This window comes from Physcomitrium patens, chromosome 22, assembly GCF_059467195.1.
Source record: "Physcomitrium patens ecotype Gransden chromosome 22, ASM5946719v1, whole genome shotgun sequence".
Lineage (NCBI taxonomy): Eukaryota > Viridiplantae > Streptophyta > Bryopsida > Funariales > Funariaceae > Physcomitrium > Physcomitrium patens.
Window position 1 is genome coordinate 11610333 of NC_143431.1, and position 18992 is coordinate 11629324.

General features: G+C 31.6%; 2 protein-coding genes across 3 annotated transcripts; one reads left to right on the plus strand and one right to left on the minus strand.

The window, feature by feature from the left end:
• Nucleotides 1-552: 552 nt before the first annotated feature.
• On the plus strand, nucleotides 553-2931 carry LOC112274915 (F-box/kelch-repeat protein At5g15710). 2 transcript variants are annotated; one of them, XM_090246278.1, is made up of 2 exons: nucleotides 553-1354; nucleotides 1508-2931. In XM_090246278.1, exons 1-2 carry the CDS (start codon nucleotides 1348-1350, stop codon nucleotides 2257-2259), a joined length of 759 nt encoding a protein of 252 aa, XP_090102404.1. In that variant the 5' UTR covers nucleotides 553-1347; the 3' UTR covers nucleotides 2260-2931. The 2 variants fall into 2 exon arrangements, with proteins under 2 accessions (XP_090102404.1, XP_090102405.1); XM_090246279.1 differs by having other exon boundaries at nucleotides 554-1376.
• A 3115-nt stretch (nucleotides 2932-6046) lies between these two features.
• On the minus strand, nucleotides 6047-9535 carry LOC112274869 (auxin transporter-like protein 3). The gene is made up of 8 exons (XM_024504695.3): nucleotides 9194-9535; nucleotides 8709-8894; nucleotides 8219-8331; nucleotides 7828-8011; nucleotides 7517-7614; nucleotides 7108-7315; nucleotides 6734-6988; nucleotides 6047-6522 (listed from the first exon to the last, which is right to left on the minus strand). Exons 1-8 carry the CDS (start codon nucleotides 9383-9385, stop codon nucleotides 6331-6333), a joined length of 1428 nt encoding a protein of 475 aa, XP_024360463.1. The 5' UTR covers nucleotides 9386-9535; the 3' UTR covers nucleotides 6047-6330.
• Between the last annotated feature and the right edge of the window lie 9457 nt (nucleotides 9536-18992).

Consider the following 18992-nt stretch of genomic DNA (forward strand, 5'->3'; position numbering starts at 1 on the left):
CCATCCTTGAAATGATTCAATAAAAATTGTAATCAAAATAAACCTTTGTTTACTTTCATTTTCTGCATTGTATTAGTTTTTTTTTAAGAGGCAAATTACCACGTAATCAAAATTGGTCAAATGACTTCACACAACCACCTGAAGTACCATAAATTTAGTAATTCAAAAAAAATTAATTCTGTTTCAATAACTATTTTTTTTTAAAAAAATCTATCTATATATATATATATATATATATATAAATGATTTTTATGGGTAAACTATATACACATATATGTGTATCCATTTGATGTGGTAATTAACCATTTGATATTTGTTTTAGTTTTTTCAATGTCTATCCAGTGACCACGTGTGCAGAGGGTGCTGCCCGGACCTTGCACACACAACCACAGGAAAATAAATAATAATAATAATTTATATATATATTTCTTGCCCCGAGTACCCCAACTCCCTGGCAGCGGGTAGGTGCCCTATGTGGAAAATTTCCTCATGGGCACCCACTGCCCGTCGTAGGCTTCCAGGTTCTACCGTAGAGTATACATACCGTAGCATATATTGTAGAGAGCTACGGAACGGGAGAGCTTTTTTTTTTATAGTTTCATCGCCTTTCTTCCCTTCTCTCTCTCTCATATATATGTATATATATATATATATATATATACATATTTGCTCCCTTGCGCTGCAGTTGTTTTGTTGGATTCACTGATTGATTCTCATGCTCTTCTACAGCAGGAGTCTCCTCCTCCTCCTCTACCATCTCGCGGCTCTAGGTGCTGCGTCTCCTTTCCAGAGCTTAGTTGTGTTGCTTTGGTGGGTGTGGGTTTGTACGAAGACTGGTTGGTTCCATGGAGGAATAGTGGATTACTGAGGTCACGTTGTTGAAGAGCAACCGTTGTTGTTATTTCTCACGCCGTAACTAGTCTACATTGTATCCATTCTCATTTTCCGAGAGTTTCGTGAATGAAGATGGTTGCATTTGGTGTCGTGCTTTCGGATTTTCTCACGGACATCAGGTTGCAGCAGCTCCCAGCATTGTCCGTCTGCACCGCACCCTCGGTTTTCATGTGTATGGGCTTCCATCCGCCGGAGTTTACACGGCTTCTCTCGCGTAATCTCTGAATGGACCAAAACTGAAGTTTCTATGAACGCTGCTCCTGATATGCATCTCCCTCTTCTTGTCGATTTGGTGGTACGAGCGATGTTTCTGTAGGTGATTGAGTCCCGGCACTGTTGCAAGGTGTTCCAGTTTCGGTTGCAGGATTTGCAAGTGGTCGTCAGTCGTTGACAATCTGCTTAGCAATCTCAACAAAGTACATCGAGGCGCCTACAGATACTATCAACTTCAAGATGCCTGGTGTGTTGGATCCTTGATCCTGGTGTGTTTGACTCGCTCTACAATGCGTCAGTATTTGTCAAGAACAGTGGGACTTGTATATATTGGGGATGAGTGTTATTGTAGGAGATTGCTTGCTTGCTGACCCTGCAGTATTGGGATCACTTGTTGCAGGATCAAACGTTGCCCTCTCAAGTAAATTTCTCACCAGCAGCAACACTTGCCGAGAAGTGGGATGGATGGACCCCGTGCTCTGGAGCACTCTCTCCGACCCCTTTTTGGAGAAAATTCTCTCGTACCTCCCATTGCCGCTCCTCCAGCCCATGAGAGCCGTCTGTATGAAGTGGAACCACCTCCTGCAATTGTCCAGGTTCTTATCCATGCAGCGGGATGTGACGATGCAGTGTCCGTCTTACGTGCTCACCTACAATGAGCCCGCGTCCTGGGCCTTCTCCTACTTCCAGTCTGGACCGGAGCTCTTCAACCTCCGCAAAAGCTCCCTCTACTGCCCCATCTCCAAGAAGTGGTTCAACATGTCCCTGGACTGTCTTCCATGTCGTGGCTTCTACATCTCCTCTGTGAACGAAGGATTATTTTGTTTCGTTGGCTACAAATGGAATACGACTGCGACGAAGAGGGAAGTGGTGCACGGTGTCTGCAACCCTGCAACCCGCGCATTCAGAGTCATCCCCCCGTGGGATGAATCCAAGATTTACAACATGCCGCACTTCACAGCCATGTTGGTGGACAATTCCACCCGATCCTACAAAATCATCCTCATCGACCACGACATGCGGGCGACGCGCACTTACGACTCGGCGTGCATGGCGTGGACAGAGTCCGGCGGTGTACCATCGCGCCACAATTTCCCGTACAATGGCCGGTTTCCCAACCAAACAATCGTGAGAGGAAACACGCTCGTGTGAGCCACGCAGTGCCAGAGCGGGATTTCGACGTATAACATGGAAACGGGTGTGTGGGCATCGTACCACGTTGCGATTCCGAGCATGTATAGCCCAGTGCATCTGGTGCAGCACCATGGCCGCATTTTGATCGTCAGCCGCGTCATGAAAGCCAAGTACGAGGGTTCTGATAAGCTTCAAATCTCGGAGCTAGACCCCACAGGCTTGCGCGCCGTGACTCTCCTGGACAATGTTCCTCCGGGTCCCTCCAAACAGTTTCTGGATCACTTCAAAGTGTGTGAGTACAGCAGCATCGACGAGCCCGAGGGACTGTGTTTCATTTCTGCCATCACGGGTGACCGGTGGCTGTATGACTTGAAGGAGCGGTTCTGGCACATTCTGCCCAACAGCCCGGGGAGCAAGACGAATAGCATGGCGACTTATGGGGGGTTCTCAATCCATTTGAGAGTGGATCTACAACCCTAGGAAAGTGATCTCACACACACGCAATAGATATCGTAAGATTTTTATTAAATAAAATAAATAATAGTAAAAAAAACACGACAACAACAACAACTCACAGGTCACACAGTTTAGACCTGTGACTTCCGGTGCAGTGAGTGGCCTCACTCTGGTTACGAAACGCTTATGTAAGAATGTGCCTCACTTAATAGCCGAGTGGCTATCTTTACAGTATTCCTTTTTTTGCGAGTGGACTGTTTCTCATGTAGATTTGAAGACGTGTGTAATACCGTAAAGAGCAATGTCATTCAAATGCCGTCGTCGTGTAGAATACCAGATTCATTGCCCACATTGACACAAGCTCCCCCCCCCCCCCCCCCTCCCCACGCTTTGTACTGTGACACAATTATTCAATTGGCATGCGCTGCTGCATGTCTGTTGCATCATTCCCCTTGTCAACACTCACTTGGTGGTGTACTATCACCGATCCAAACATTAATCCAACAGTATCCTGACCACAATTGCATCTCGACACAGACCTGGAGCAAAAAAGAACGAACCAACGTACTGGCGTCCAATCACACCATGCAACTCATCCCCCAACTAACTCATTCCCTGATGTGGAATCAGTTCTGGCCACCTACATGCACCAATCTAACACACACACACTCACTCACTCACATATATTCTCGATTAGATTGCCTCGATCCTCTAGGCTCGATGCATGGTCCTGGTCTGCTTACACCTTCTCAAAAGATGGTCTGCAAGTTTACCCTTTTTTCTAGATAAGAATTTAATGAGCGTTTTCATGGGAACCGTTGTGGGTTACAGGGACCTTGTTGCCGCAATGCTTTACTTGTCTAGTAAACGCCGAGAACTCTCAGATTTGATCATCTTTTTTCAAGCTGAAGAAGAAGATGAAGGAGGAGTAGAGTGCACTTACTCACTCACTCCTCAACTGAAGAGAAAAAGAGAGAATTATGCCCACCTTGCCATTTCGATACATATATATACTTCCATTCCTACTACTACTGGCCTCCTGTTGTTTTCATGAAACCATCGAAAGTGATCACGCTTGTTAGACACCCAACAATGCGGTGTGAGTGAAGACGTTTGATATATATATATATATATATATATGTGTGTGTGTGTATGTATGTATGACATGCAAATAACGTATTTCAGTGCATTTCACGACCTTTTTTTTTTTCTTTTTTTTTTTTTTTGTGATGAAGTAATGGCAATCGTTCTTAGTCCACGTTACCAGTTTCTAGTTTTATGTTTTGAATGTTTCAAGCCCATAGTTACCAATTGGAAATCTTATGATTCTTTTACACACACACATTCTTACACTGTTGGATGTTTAGAGTGTCGATTTTTCTTCATTTGGATTGAATAGTTGAGATGTTGACAGTATTCGGTAAAGGTCAAAGGGTGCATTGATGCCTTGATATGTATCATTTGGGATTAGATGGTGTTTTAGATATTTTTAGGACTTTGTCATTATTACTTGAAATTATAGTAAAACAATTTCGAATATAAATAAATAATTTTTGAAGGATTAGGTGAAATATATTAAAAGTTTTAAAATAAACTTATAACTAATAAACAATCTATATTTGATATTATGGGTGTTCTTTTTAATTTTAAATTCATTTTTTTTATTAATCTTATTGTCGTTCAAACAAAAGAAATAAAAGATGCTATTGAAAAAAAAAACTATGAAATTGGAGGGTGCAATAAAAAAATATTAGATTCACTCCAACATTCTTAGTTGCTATTTTGTTCTTAAAAAATTAAAAAAAAGTAGTAAACAATTGCTCAATAAGTGTACATATTAATAATATAAATATTATAATAAGTAATTAAGATTTTCTTTTTGTATGTAATAAATTAAAATTTTATTATTTAAAAGTACTTAATATAAATATATTCAAACTTGAAATAATATTTCTTTCTTTTTAAATTGTTATTGGATTTCAACTTTTTAGTAATTAGATTTATTAGAATGTTTTTGTTTGTTTTTTTGTATGATTTTTTGTTTTTCAAATTCTTTATCATCATTTAAAATTTTATAAAAATATTATATTACTTTAAAAAAGTATAAATAATCTCATCTATAATTTATACAATAAAATCCAACTAAGTGTAATAGGCTTATAAATTGATGCATCTTAACTAAAATCATGATTAATTTTTTTTCAAAAAACATTATAAAATATAATTTTTAATTAAAAAAATTATGCACAAAGATGTTATTTTTTTATAGTAGGATTTATGAAAGAATATTATTAATTTTTTTTAAAAAAACTACAAAATATTTTATTTTTATCTTTTTTATTTCTTAATTCTATAATATTGCAAAAACTCTTACACTATATATCAAGGACATGAATCTTAAAGAATCAAAAGATCAAGTCGCTCTTATATCACTTGAAAAGATTAGATAATCACTCAAAGATGATATAATATTAAATTAGAATAGCTATTGCTAAAGACAAGAATACTAGAAAGTTTTGAAAACAAGACTAAAGACTAGAAAGGCATCGACAAGAATAAAGAAGGCTTCACTCTTACCTTTATATATACTCTTAACTATGAGCTACATGGCAATGTCCTATAAGACCTTCAAAACGTCTTGACTTCATAAAATACGTATCTTAACTTGCAAGGCAAGTTTTCTATATGTGCACCACATAGTTAGCTTGTTTCATAAGCTACCAATATGTTGTCAACTTGTTGACTAAGTTTCTAACCTACCAATCAATTACAAATACATATAAAGTCAAAGCAATGTCTATGAAGCTTCTAAAAAGCTACTCTAAAAAATATTATGAAATAAATCTATTTTTACCTACTACTTAATCATATAGGAAAATATTGAAGAATATATATATATATATATATATATATATATGTTTGTGATAATACATATTAATCTATTTTATTGTTATACTATGTGTAATAAAAAAAAGAATCTATTTTAAATGTAAACTTGATATTAATTTTATAATAAAATAATAAATTTAATTAATAAATATCCATATATTTTTTTTAAAAACAACATGATTAAAAAACTTCAAGATGCACATACGGAACTTGGAATAGAAAATATGAATATTTTTATTAATGTTAGTTATAAAACAAGCTTTAAAAAATAGGAACATGTAATAAAAAATTACTAAATTTAATCAAAAAATTGATTATATAAATTAATCATTTTGATTTCTTTGTATCAATTTGTTAAAAAATACATTTTCAGAATTTAGTTTTTTGAAATATCATTGAAAAACGTTTATTCTATTGATAAAATAATTATATTTTAAAAATTTGCATATATTTGTATAAATTTCACAAAAATTCAAGAGAACACTTTTATTTTTTGTGACTTATATAATATCAATATATAATAATGTACTTGATTTTAAACCTATTGTACTATTAATAAGCTTTAATTCATAATTATCAAAAAGCTAAAAAAATATCACTTACACTCAACTATTTATAAAAACATAGTTTATTTTGAAGAAAAAAAATCATATTTAACATCTAAACTTGATGCAGAATCTGCACGGGGAAGTGCAACAAACTAACAAACAAACTGGGTTTCTAGGGAGGGAGGGGAGGGAGTTCTCAGAGTTTGCACTGATAGCACGCCTGGAAGATGCCGAAGTTCTCAACTTGCCGAATGATGTTGCTGAAACTGGCGTAGCTGCCGAATCCCACTCCCAACACAGCGATCAACACAATCACGGTGAAGTTTAGTGTCACCATTCCCCACCAGCCTATTGCTTTTCTCACCTTGCCAGGTTGCTCGGCGGCATTCTGCAGACATGTCGATTGGGTTGTATTGGATTGTATTGTATTGGATGCACAGGTACAGTCATGAGAATTGTGATCTAGTTCGATTCAGAGGGATGATTAGGTGAAGCTGAGTGCATTCTCAGTTTCTAGTGTTGAAGTTCTGTATGTATAAAAGTGTGTGTATGTGTGAGTGAGTGTGAGTGAGTGAGAGTATGTGGAATTGGGGGCTTACCTCCCGAGCTGTTGGCGTCCAGAATGTAATGGTGTAGACGATGGAAGGGATGATAAACACGGAGAAGGTCATGAAGAGGGACCCGATGAGGGAGTTGAGTGGGCCGAAGAAAGGGAACATGAGGGCGAGCAGCCATAGCACACAGCCGAGCGGGAGTCGAACCAACACTCTCTTCACGTAGTGGGACTGGTGAACTCCCCAGAACTTCTCCCAGATGAAGTTCAGGGGCATGATGTAGAGCGCAAATGCTACGATCTGTAGAGAGTGGTATGTTGTTTATTTTTTGTTGGAACGTCAAATCTTGAGTTCCTTGTGCATGCGGCTTAAACTTGTAGATTTCAAACAAGGTCCATCAAATGGCGGTGATTCTGTACCTGGTGGATGATCATGAAGACGAGAGCCGTGTCGCGTGCGTAGGAGTTCGGCAAAATGCCCAAGGCATTGTTCTTTAGCAGGAGCTCATCACCGAACGACCAGTAGAGGGCGTAAGAGTGCGGCACGGTGATGAATAGCACATAAATTGTGCAGGCTAAGTAGACGTATTTGTATCTCACAGGTTTCCACATTGCGTGCATGATTTCTCTGCACATCAGCCCCGTTACCAATATGGACGGTCAGTGCACATAAAGTTACTCGAATTGGGTTTTCCCTCTCAGCAATTGCGTTCTAAAATTTTCAAAACAAACATGATTGAGGTCCGCTTTTATTTTTCTAGTTCATCGAGGAATTAGGATTTTTAACAACATGGAAAGAACTTCACGAGTGGTCTAATTTAAGACTTACATGGTGACTGCATGTCCTCCTGCACCAAACAGAATATTGGTTGTGCCTGTGAAGAAGGACTCGACATTGATGGGAGCTGAATGCTTCACGCCAGGAGACTGGAAACAATTCAATCATCCAAAGATCTCAAGTTTTTAAAAAAAAAAACAGTGTGAGCTCGAAACAAAACGACCGTCTGACCTTTTACATGTAACACAGGGTTGCAATAGCGTTCCCTAGTTCCAAGGCAAGAACGGATGAGGAAGTCTATTCTCCAGTCATATCTATGGCCAACGGACGAGCAGAAGTTAAAAAAGTGCGAGAAGACCTACTTGCCCTCTGCTTATGGCGGCGGTCAACATATACCATGAAGTGTACGTTGTTGTCAAAGCTCCCAGGAATGAGAAGACACGAAAATTGTGAATCGTTGGTAGTAGGTCGACACTGAGTGAGAGTCCTCCGAAAATCAACGCCCACGATCGCTTGCTAAGATTGGGGTTCAAGTAGTATGCGTTACTGTGTCAGGCAAACAACACGTTTTATTTTTTATTTTTTTATTTTAATAGATCGGATGAGCGTACTCCAAACGAGTGGAGATCAATCTCACAGGCTTCAATTTATTGACCAGTTTATCTGATTAGATTATCTGGACACCTCTATCATCCTGGCTTGAAACGTCTTTCCAGCGAGGAAAGTCTACTTCCCAGGTTTGAATTGCATTACCTGGCACATGCGATGATCTGAACCACTGACACTGCACCCACAGTGACAACGTTGAAGAAGAGGGATATTCTCATTGCCCATGGTCCAACAAGTGCTCCCAGGAGTTCATGGTACTGTTTTACACACAACAACCATCGTTGCTCACCTCAGCAAATGACTATAACATTCCACCTACTGGGTCAATTGATGCACACAAACAATAGAATTTATCTCCAACCAGAAACCAGTCTTACTCAATTGACGAGGTATTTACTAGAACCCTAAAAAGTTTATCCCGTGCTGTAGGTATTTAGAACTCCTGGACAATCTCCATGAATGTTTTCATTGGCAGCTTTACAACCTATAAACATCAGTTAGAAACGTGTTGTCGGACTGACGCCCCAGCGGATGGCCAAAAGTGGACACAAAATACGTAGAAAATTTCTCTTGAGGATTTCTGATGAGAAATTCCAGAGGTGGGTAGACTGATGGAAGACGGCAGATGAATTACCTGAATGACGTGCCTCTTGAAATCCACACCCTCCTTCTCCTTCCGAGCTCGGTATTCCACGTACAAGCGCGCCAGAAGGTAGCACGTATACACACCGATTATCACGTAGAAAAAATGGAAGAACAGCCCCAGTTTGAAGCCCATTTGAGCGTAAGAAGTCGGCATCGATAGAATAACTTGTCCCACCTGTGCCGGTAAAACACATCTCGGACACTCAACTCAATGGTACCAACCCAAAACCAAAAGACTTAATCGTGTAACATGTCTATACCTAGTACCGGGCTCATCCAAAGCCAGTGCAACGTTGCAAGTGGAGAATGTTCCATGGGTCGTAACGATTGTAAACCATTCAAATTTTCCTAATGCCGACACCTCGTACACCCCCCCTGTATGTTTCGAGAAATTTGAGCTTTTGAGAGATCTGCATGTCGCAGCAAACAGTAGGAGGAGAGTGGGAAGTGATCGAGCTGGAGAATTGACCAGACCTGAGCCGAGACGGCATTGAGCCAAGCATCGTAGACAGAGCCTCCATGCCACACCACCTTCTTGATGAACGATCCTCGTCCATGACCACCTGTGTGGTCATGGACACCGTCGGCAACCGAGATCCCGTTCTCAAGCTCTTCACCCTTGTCGACGACACCATTACTTCTCCCGTTGCCGGAATGAGAGTCCATTTCAAGCCTACTAGACCAACAACAACAGCTGCCTTCGCAACCGCAACACCACGCTACCCACACAACGAGCTCAGAAGCGCACAAACAAGTGTGTGCATGTGAGAATTAAAAGAAAAAAACACTGCGAGTGCTGCAATCAAGCTTGTAGCTACTCAACAGCCTTAGCAGGACCTTGAAAGCTACAGTACTATACGAGATCCTCTCCCCCACCTACATTACTCTAAACACAGACGACCAAAAAAACAATCAGACCCACAAAAAAGAAAAAAAAAAAAAAAAGGGACGAAAGGACAAAACTGGGTCCCGCAGAATGAAACGCCGAGGTAGGCTGTGTGCGAAGAGGGTAAACCAAGCAAGTATCCAAGGCCAAGTTATATATATACCGACTCTGGCTCACTCACACACTACTCACTCACTCTGGCTCACTCACTTACTTACATACTCTCTCATTGACTGACTGACTAGCTCTCTCTCGCTCTCTGATTCACTTGCCTCATAACCCATTCACAGGACACAAGCAACTCTGCAATGCTAATGCACAACAAGTAATGCTAATGCTAAGAATGAATCATCGAGGATGTGTGTGTGTGTGTGTGTGTGTGTGTGCAGATTTACATATATATATATATATCCAGAGCCACAGACATACAGACACACATCGCTTCATTCTTCACCTGGCATTCAATCTACTTCTTCTTGTGCTTTTGTTTTTGCTTTTGTATTGGGATTGTTGAGCATTGTCCTGTTCTTTCATGTCCTGTCATGTCCTTGTCTTCTGTCCTGGCCCCTGCTACCACTGCTGCTGCTGCACTGTAGTGTAGTGTAGTGGTGTTGGTGTAGGTGGTGGTGTTGTTTTAGAGGGTGAGATGGGTGTAGAGAGGGGGGGAGCCAGTCATGCCCTAGCTATTGCTCAACTGCTTTATTCCTACCAGAACAGACCCCCCTTTTATTTTACTTTGTATTAAGTAACTTGCTTGCTTGCTTAGGATAGTGTAGTCAAAAGATAGAAATTGGATTTTATTATACTTGGTTTTAAATATTATCAATAAGTATGCTTGCTCAAAGATTTTATTTTAGAATCAAAATGTTTTTTTTTGTTGTTGTTGTTGATGTTGTTGGAATAGTTATTCATATAAGACTAATGATGCTTAAGTTGGGATATAGAAAAGTCACTATGTTTAAAATTTTAAGAAAAATGGTTATTTACTTAGAAGCCACAAAATTCTTTGTGGCTATTATTTATATTTAAAAATATAATATACTAGTATATTTTGTTTTATAAGTATTAAAATTTTAAAATATGTATCTATATATATATATATATATATATATATATATATAACTTTAAATTCATGAAAAATTAATTGAATTTTTTTAAGAAAATAAGAAAAAAAAAATGCATATATTTAATTGGACGACCTAATACCATCATACATGTTGTAAAATTAAATAGTTACTTGATACTATTAATAATAGAAATTTTTAATAATTTAGATGATCATAAAATTTATAGTTGTTATTTTAAAAAATATTAATTTAATCTATAGTTTAATAAAATATTAAAAAATATTTATTTCTAAAATAAAAATGATATAAAAAATAATCTAAGAATATAATTTTTATAATTTTTATTATATTGAATAAATAATATATATATATATATATATATATATCAAATAATGGTAAATTAATCCTTCTCAATCTCTTTGTTTTCTATTCCAACCTCCTTGTCCCTTGTTTCTATGTGTGAACAATATTAAAAAAGAATAAAAATACCAACTCTAAAATTAATTAATTAATTAATTATATATTAATGAATTAAGTTAAATAAAAAATAATTTTTTTAAATAATTAAATAAAGTAATTTTTTTATTAGTTAGTCAAAATTCTAACCATGGCAAAGCATAAAATTATGGTGTTGTTTATGTAACATGGAGGTTAAATTCTTATTGCTCTATTAGAAAAAACATAATTTTTGAATATGTTTTAAATTTGAAATAAAACAAAAATAATACCAATAAAAATAAGAATAATAATACTAATCCTAAATTTTTATTTAAACATCTTTGGTATCTTTACTAATACAACAAGGAGTATTTAATAATTTAGTAATATGTGGAGGTGGTTTTTGTCAACAAGTGTAAAAAAAAATTCTTTAAAATATCAATTTCTTTGTAAGTTTATAATGTCATGTGTATATTTATTATTTGTTACCATCATACATTTTCAAATGATATTATCAATATTAACTAATTTATTCCTAAATAAATATTTTTTTGATCAATTGATTGATTGATTAGGTATGCATTAACCAACATAGACATAAGTGACTATATTATAAAAAAAATATTTTATAAGAAGAATTTTAACTTTTATTGTCGATTTACTTTCCATATACTTCTTCTTTTTAATGTACTAGACTCCATTAGAATATTGTTAGATTTGTCTCCTAAAATGTTTTAGCACTCTTTTCTTAATTATAAGTGGTTGTTATGGATTTGATCAACCTCCACCATTGATATTGCTTGTTTTGTTTTGGACTTTGTTTTTACATTTTTTGGTCCTTTTTGTTATAAAATTATTTATGTATGTATATAAACACAACCACAAGAATTTTTAGTTTTTAAAACATGTATTTTTGTTTATATACACATCTGCAATTAAAAAATACATGAAAATATTACAAGATGGAAATATTCCAAGATATTTTCATGTTTTAATATTAAGAAAACATGGAAATATTACAAGATACAAAGTAGACCAAAAGACAAGCATATTGGAGATAAAAATCGGAATATAAATTGTATTTAAGAAGAGGGTGCGGAGTATTGGTGCATAAGGGTTTATCCCTTCTTGACAAACAAAGTAGAGAAAAATGGTACAAAATATAAAAAAAAAAAAAAAAAGAAGGCAAGGACTACAAATGAGAATGGAGAACAAAATGTTGAGATAGGAGACAAGCATTGGGAAAGTGAATAGGAAAAGTCAATGTGTATGTATATATATATATATATATATATATATAATTGAAATTAGCACCACAATATCATTTTTTGATGTTTGATTTTTTATTTACAGTTATTAGCATCTTTGATGCTATTGTAATGCCATAAAATTAAAAATTAAGAAAAATTAAAAATTGTTATGAATATTTGGACCTAGGTTATTAAATTTAAACCACAATTGATCATTTTATCACTCAATTTCTTGTGTGAGTTTCTTTAGAGATTTATACCACTGAAGTAATTTTAATAACTTAAATTGAATTTCTTTGTTAGTGATCACTATTTTGTTACATCAGATTATTGGCCCTCCATTTCTTGTTCATATTTCTTTTTCATGATGAATGAAAATGATCTTCTCTAAAGGGGCACCAAACACTCGACAATTCAATGAACTTTTCTACAAGAAAAAGTCAAATTCATGTTTAAGCAAAGATCAATTCTCAAGAAAAGGAGGCCACTCAAACGAAAGAAACACTCACCAACCTTTTGTGTCTACTTTATGCCTTCTATTGCCAACAAAGAGAGTGAAAGATGGAGAGTTCTAAGCCAAGTGCTTGACTTTGATTGGCTACAAAACCATCATATAAAAATAAATTAATTGATAAATTAAAATCAAATTAAAATCCATGAATTGTATGGCCATGCTTGCATGGCATAGATTGGGCCAAAATTAAAAAGTAAAATAAATCAATGGATAATCACTCATCAACTACAATTTGATGAAAAAGAAACAAAGAGAAGGCTGTTCTCTTTTCATATGGGCACACATTTTTTAGGATTTGGACTTTGAGCGGCTTTGATGGGTGGGTGTGATTCAAGTGGTCCAACCCTCCATGTAGAAACAAATGCATAATATATATATATATATATATATATATATATACATATAATAAATTATTAATTATTAGGCCATTGACTTCTTTAATAATAGCCAAAATAAAATGAGACATATTATACGTATATATACATATATATATTTTTTATTTTATTTTATATTTTATATTTCTTTCTCTCTCTCTCTCTCTCTATATATATATATATATATATATGGTGCATGTAAAAGATAAATTATTAATAGTGTGGATAATTTTTTTTTTGAAGTTTTGTTGTTGTAACTTATAAAGTGAACTTTTATGACCATGATAGGAAGGAGTGATATTGATAAGTTTGGTGGTGGGGGAGAGAATAGAGCCATAAATGGGTATTGGTTGGATGGTCTTATTCACTTAAGAGAGTCATTCAATGTATTGTTTTGCCCTCTTGGACTCTTATTTCTATTTGGACTCTAACTTCCTCAATTCTTCTTATGATGTGTCTTATCTTTCTTATGACGTGTCATTCCAACAAGTGTTGTCCACCGCACTCTTTGTATAAAAGAAAAAAATGGGGTCCCACTTCTCATGTAATGGATAAATTTAAAAAATAATTGTCATAGATATAACCTCCAGTTGTTACCATTTTACACATGATTTTCTTTCTAGTTGAATTCTTTTGCCTCAATTTTTAACATTTTGAGTCTACAATGAGTTAATCTTTTATCATTTATTGAGATAAATGATCTATTTCTTCTCAAGAGCCTAGACTTTCTTTAATCTTACATGAATAAATTTTTAAGATTTATAATTTAATTTATGATGAAGATATATCTTAAAATTTAATTTTCATGATTAAGATATACAATAGATATATCTTATTATATAGATCTTATAGATTATTTTATAATCTCTATATTAAGATAGATCTTAATCATGAAAATTAAATCTATATATCAAGATATATAATAGATATATCTTAATCTATATATTAAGATATATTTAATATAAATTTAATTAAAATTAAATATATCTTAATATAAAGATTTATAATTTAATTTTCATTATTAAGATTTAAAATTTCAATTTATAATTTCAAAATTTACCGTAAACTTATTAAAGACTCAATAATATAAAGGCATATTCACTTTTTACTTTCATTGTACCACTTGTTATCATAACTTATTTTAGATTTATTATAATATTAAACCACAGAAATAGTTCTCAGTTTTGGTGAAGTATTTGAATATTTTGAGATTCTTGTGATATTTTTGAAAATAACCAAATTTATTTGTATTTTAAATTTAATATAATATAAATTAGGATATTAAGTATATATTAACCAATGTGATCTTTGTTTTTAACCAATTTTTATAAAAAAATATTTGATGCATTTTTACATTAATTTTATAAATACTTAAATTATATCATTCTACAAAAATTCCATGAAGAAAAATATATAAATAAATAAATAATTGAGTTAGGACTTTATTTGTAACTCCACTAGGTTCTTAAAATGTATGGGACAATTAGATTTTGAAAATAAAACAAAACATACCCACACATATACATTCACTAGAAGCTTTTAAATTTATTTTAAAGCATATAAACTTATTGAGTGTAAATTCTTTCAATTAATATTTTGATTAAATTAAATCATAAACCCAAAGATTTAGAGAAAAAACATTATGAAAAATCTATTCAAGTCTTAGTTTGCACACTTATCCTTAAAGAGTCTTATTGATGAAAGTTATGTGTAAATAAAACAACACACAAGTAGCATAAGTCATATTAGATCCAGTTATAAATTGTGAATGCTTTACAAACATCCAATGGTTTTTACTCTCTTATTGTTACAAATGTGAATAATTTAGTGAATTATTTTTACATATTTTAATTTTTTTAAATTAATATCTCTTTAAAGTGTATTAATTGGATGCATTTATCAATGTCATTAATGTATACTCACACTAGAAAATTTTGATGTATATTTTTTCAATGAAATAGACAAAGAACACCACTTTATGTATTTATTAAATAATCTTGCCTTCAATTTTTCAAAACATAATTAAATTTGAGAAAGTTGGATTAAATTTCTTTATTTATCCAAATGATTGTATTTATTATTTATTATTTATTCCCGTTCTATAATGTTGTTCTAGTACTGTGTATTAAAATGAAAGTATTCAAATTTAGATGAAATAACTTCAAGATTTTAATACATCAATTCTGCAATGTGCTTTATGCCAACAATTTTCCAAGTTCTTTATTTAAAACAAACATGATAATTTATAAGGATTTCAATCAAAATAATGTTTACGTAAAAATTTTATTAAATAATATTTCATTTTAATGACAACAAGAAATGATTTTGGATATTTTGCAATAATTCTCATTAGTATCATCCATGCTGCTGAATATTTTAGATTGTGGTTGCTCAATTTCATGGACCCACTTTCTACAATCAAAGTTGCAATGCAATACAAATTGTGTCAAATGCTTGTGAGTTACATTAATTAAGTTGTTGAAAAATTAGATATTCATGAAAGATTGTATAAAGATCTTTGCTATAGAAGATTGTGATGTATAATTTATTACTGTAATATATATATATATATATATATATATAATGATAATTTAAAATTATTGAACTGATAGTTTTATTTTTAAAAGCGACAACTAATAGCTTTCAAACATGTCAATTTTTCTTGTACATATAAGAAAGAAAAGCACAACTTTTAAGTACAACAAATACATTTCAATTGACCTAATATTTACCTTATCCAATTATACTTTAAGTTAGGTACTTTAAATTTAAATTGCAAGTAGTTGAATAACCAAAATTCAATAATTTTGAAAAGGATCACTCATTTCAAGTATTCTTAATATTATTAATAAATTTAAATTTAAAGATAAATAATAGACTTTTATATTTAAAGTAAAAAATAAAATAAAAATTATATAAGTATGTGTGAATAAAAATCTAAAAAATAATGAAAATAAAATATATAAAATTATCTTACCTTTTTATTAATCATATATATATATATATATATATATATACAATAGTTGCTTTTTAAAACTTTGATTAAAAAAATACATGTTCTTATTTTGGCCAATAAGAAATCACATTAAAAATGTCTCAAAAAAATTATGTGACTAATAATCTTAATATTTTTTTTAAACATGTTAAATTCATCTATAAATTATTCTTATGGATTATTAAATTATCAACTATATTTGTACAACTATATAAATTACTCATATTGTTCTTCAAATAAATTCCATAAAGGTAACTTAACTATTTCTAGAAGCATATATGTTTTTTTTTGTATGATATCTTGATATCATTTGAAAGTCTTAAAATTAAAAAACATGAAGAAAAAAATTAAATTTAGATAAGAAATAAAAATATTTCACATTCTATATTGTGTGTCTCTTTGATGCAAGTGACTGATGGTGCTAAAGTTTGTTATACATCAATCTTATTATTGCATCTTTCGTCCCCCCTATTTATTTATTGGTGTTCTAGTGTGCCTTTTATTTATTTGCATGTGATTCTTTATGCATTTACTATTTTTTGTAAATATGGATAAAAATGAACATTTACTTTGTGTACTTAAAACTCTTTACTCTCTTCCATTCATGGCTTGCAATTGCTCATGTGTATGCTTGCTTGATACCATTCATTTTTGGAAATTTGTATTTTTGTAATGTTTTGCTTTAATTATTTTTGTTAAACAATAAAAAATATTACATAGATTTCAAAATTTATAGAATAAATAAATTAGAAGAAACATAAATATAAAATTAAAAAATATATTTTTTGATTATATATATATATATATATATATATATATATAGTTTAAATAGAAAATTATTTATAGGTTACAAAATTTTTGATTTTTTTACATGATATGACCCTCAAATTTTATGTTTATTTGTAAATTTCTTAAAACAAAATATTTCTTAAAAAATCCCCAAAAAATAATAAATTAAATAAAAACATAAAAATTGACATATCTTCATCAAATTATAATAAAACTAGAGCAACTGACAATAAAAACAAATGTGTGAACCGTAATCTGAAAGTCTTTTGATAAAAGAAGATACAAATAGTTTTTCAGTAAAATTTCATGATTGACTCTATTTGTGAATAATATAACGTCTAGATTGGTTTTGTTTTTCTGAAATTAACAAAAAAATAAATAAGATTTTTGAAAAGAAAATTAATGAATAATAGGAACGATATGATCTACCAAAATTTTATTTACAGCTACAGCAACTTCATATAACATCTTGGAATAACAATCTTCAGATATTGATTTATTCATTTTTTTTTATTTAGATTAAGTATGGTAAAAATAATCTGCTAATTCTTTTATTATATGTTAGAATTAAAATAAAAAAGGTATATGAAGTTTTAATTTTAAATCATAAACATTCTAAGTTGTAAAACTTCTTTGGATGAAAAAAAAAAAAAAAAAAAAAAAAAAAAACATGCCAAAACTGTATTGCATGAAACAAACATTTTATCCCACAGTAAGTAAAACAATCTTAATATAATTTATAAAGTAAATAAATTAATTTTAAACACATTTTATTTAGCAAAATTTGAAATGATTTTTTACTATCTTATAACTTTGACTTCAAATACAAAAATTCATATGTATATGTAGACATAGTAATAATTGATTCTAAATAATAATATAAAAAGAATCTCTTATGTGGTTATTGAAGATGGTACAACATGTAATTACCATTTTAATATAAACCATTTTTATTTAATCATATTGTAAAATAAATTCAAATTGTGTTAGATTTGTTTTTATGAAAATTAAATCTATTTAATAAGTTATATATACTTATTAAATAAAAGTACTTTTGTACGTTAACAATAATCACAGAAATAAGTAAATGGTATAACTAATGCAAAATGTTTCATAAACTCAGAAATTTTGTTTTAAATATATAACATAGAAATGTTATTAGATTTTTTAAGAAGATTATTTGTATAAAATTTCTTTGATAAATAATTTTTACTAGTCTAAAAATAATATGACTTGTCAAAATTTTCTATATTCTAGAAAGATTAGAAATCCAGGTTTTGAAAAGAATTAGTAGTATAAAAATAATGTAATAAACAATTTAATATTGAGAAATTATCTGAAAAGAAATTTTTATTTAGAATTATTCTTCATTACTTTTTTGCAAAGCTACTTGTAATTATATAAAAAAGGTTTTTGTATATGATATAAGATAAGATGAAAAATTATCTTTAAATTTATATTTTTTTGTAAATAAAGATTGTCATATACAAAATATTGAGTGTCAAAAACTATCATCAAGTATGCAATTTAAAACCAAATAAGTATGCACAAAAAATATATTTTGAAAATACAATGAAGTATCTACACACTAAAATTTAAGATAATTTTTACACCAAATGAAGCAATGAACAATCCAAGAGTGTTAATATGTAAAATGAATCCTAAATTTTACTCAATGGCTAAATTACCATATTCAAGCATAATTCTATAATAAGTAAAAAAAATTCTTCTTAAAACACTCACAAGAATTAACTTGATAGAGAATATCAAATCAAATAACCTTCTCTACCTAAAACCTCTAAACCTTAATTGACACTAATAAGACCAATTAATATAAAATTCTAAATGGATTAAAATTTTCTAAATTAAAATATATTATTTTCATCCAATGTGATTTGACATATGATGCCACATCACACAACAATATATACTCTATGAAATAAAAGAATCTAATAATATT

Bases quoted from the DNA above. Each gene is read 5' to 3' on its own strand.
- LOC112274869 (XM_024504695.3), bottom strand. From the start codon at position 9,385: ATGGACTCTCATTCCGGCAACGGGAGAAGTAATGGTGTCGTCGACAAG. The intron at 6,989-7,107 runs GTACAGAATCAC...CACTCTCTACAG, and splicing joins TCTTCATGATCATCCACCAG to ATCGTAGCATTTGCGCTCTA. The intron at 6,523-6,733 runs GTAAGCCCCCAA...ACATGTCTGCAG, and splicing joins GGACGCCAACAGCTCGGGAG to AATGCCGCCGAGCAACCTGG.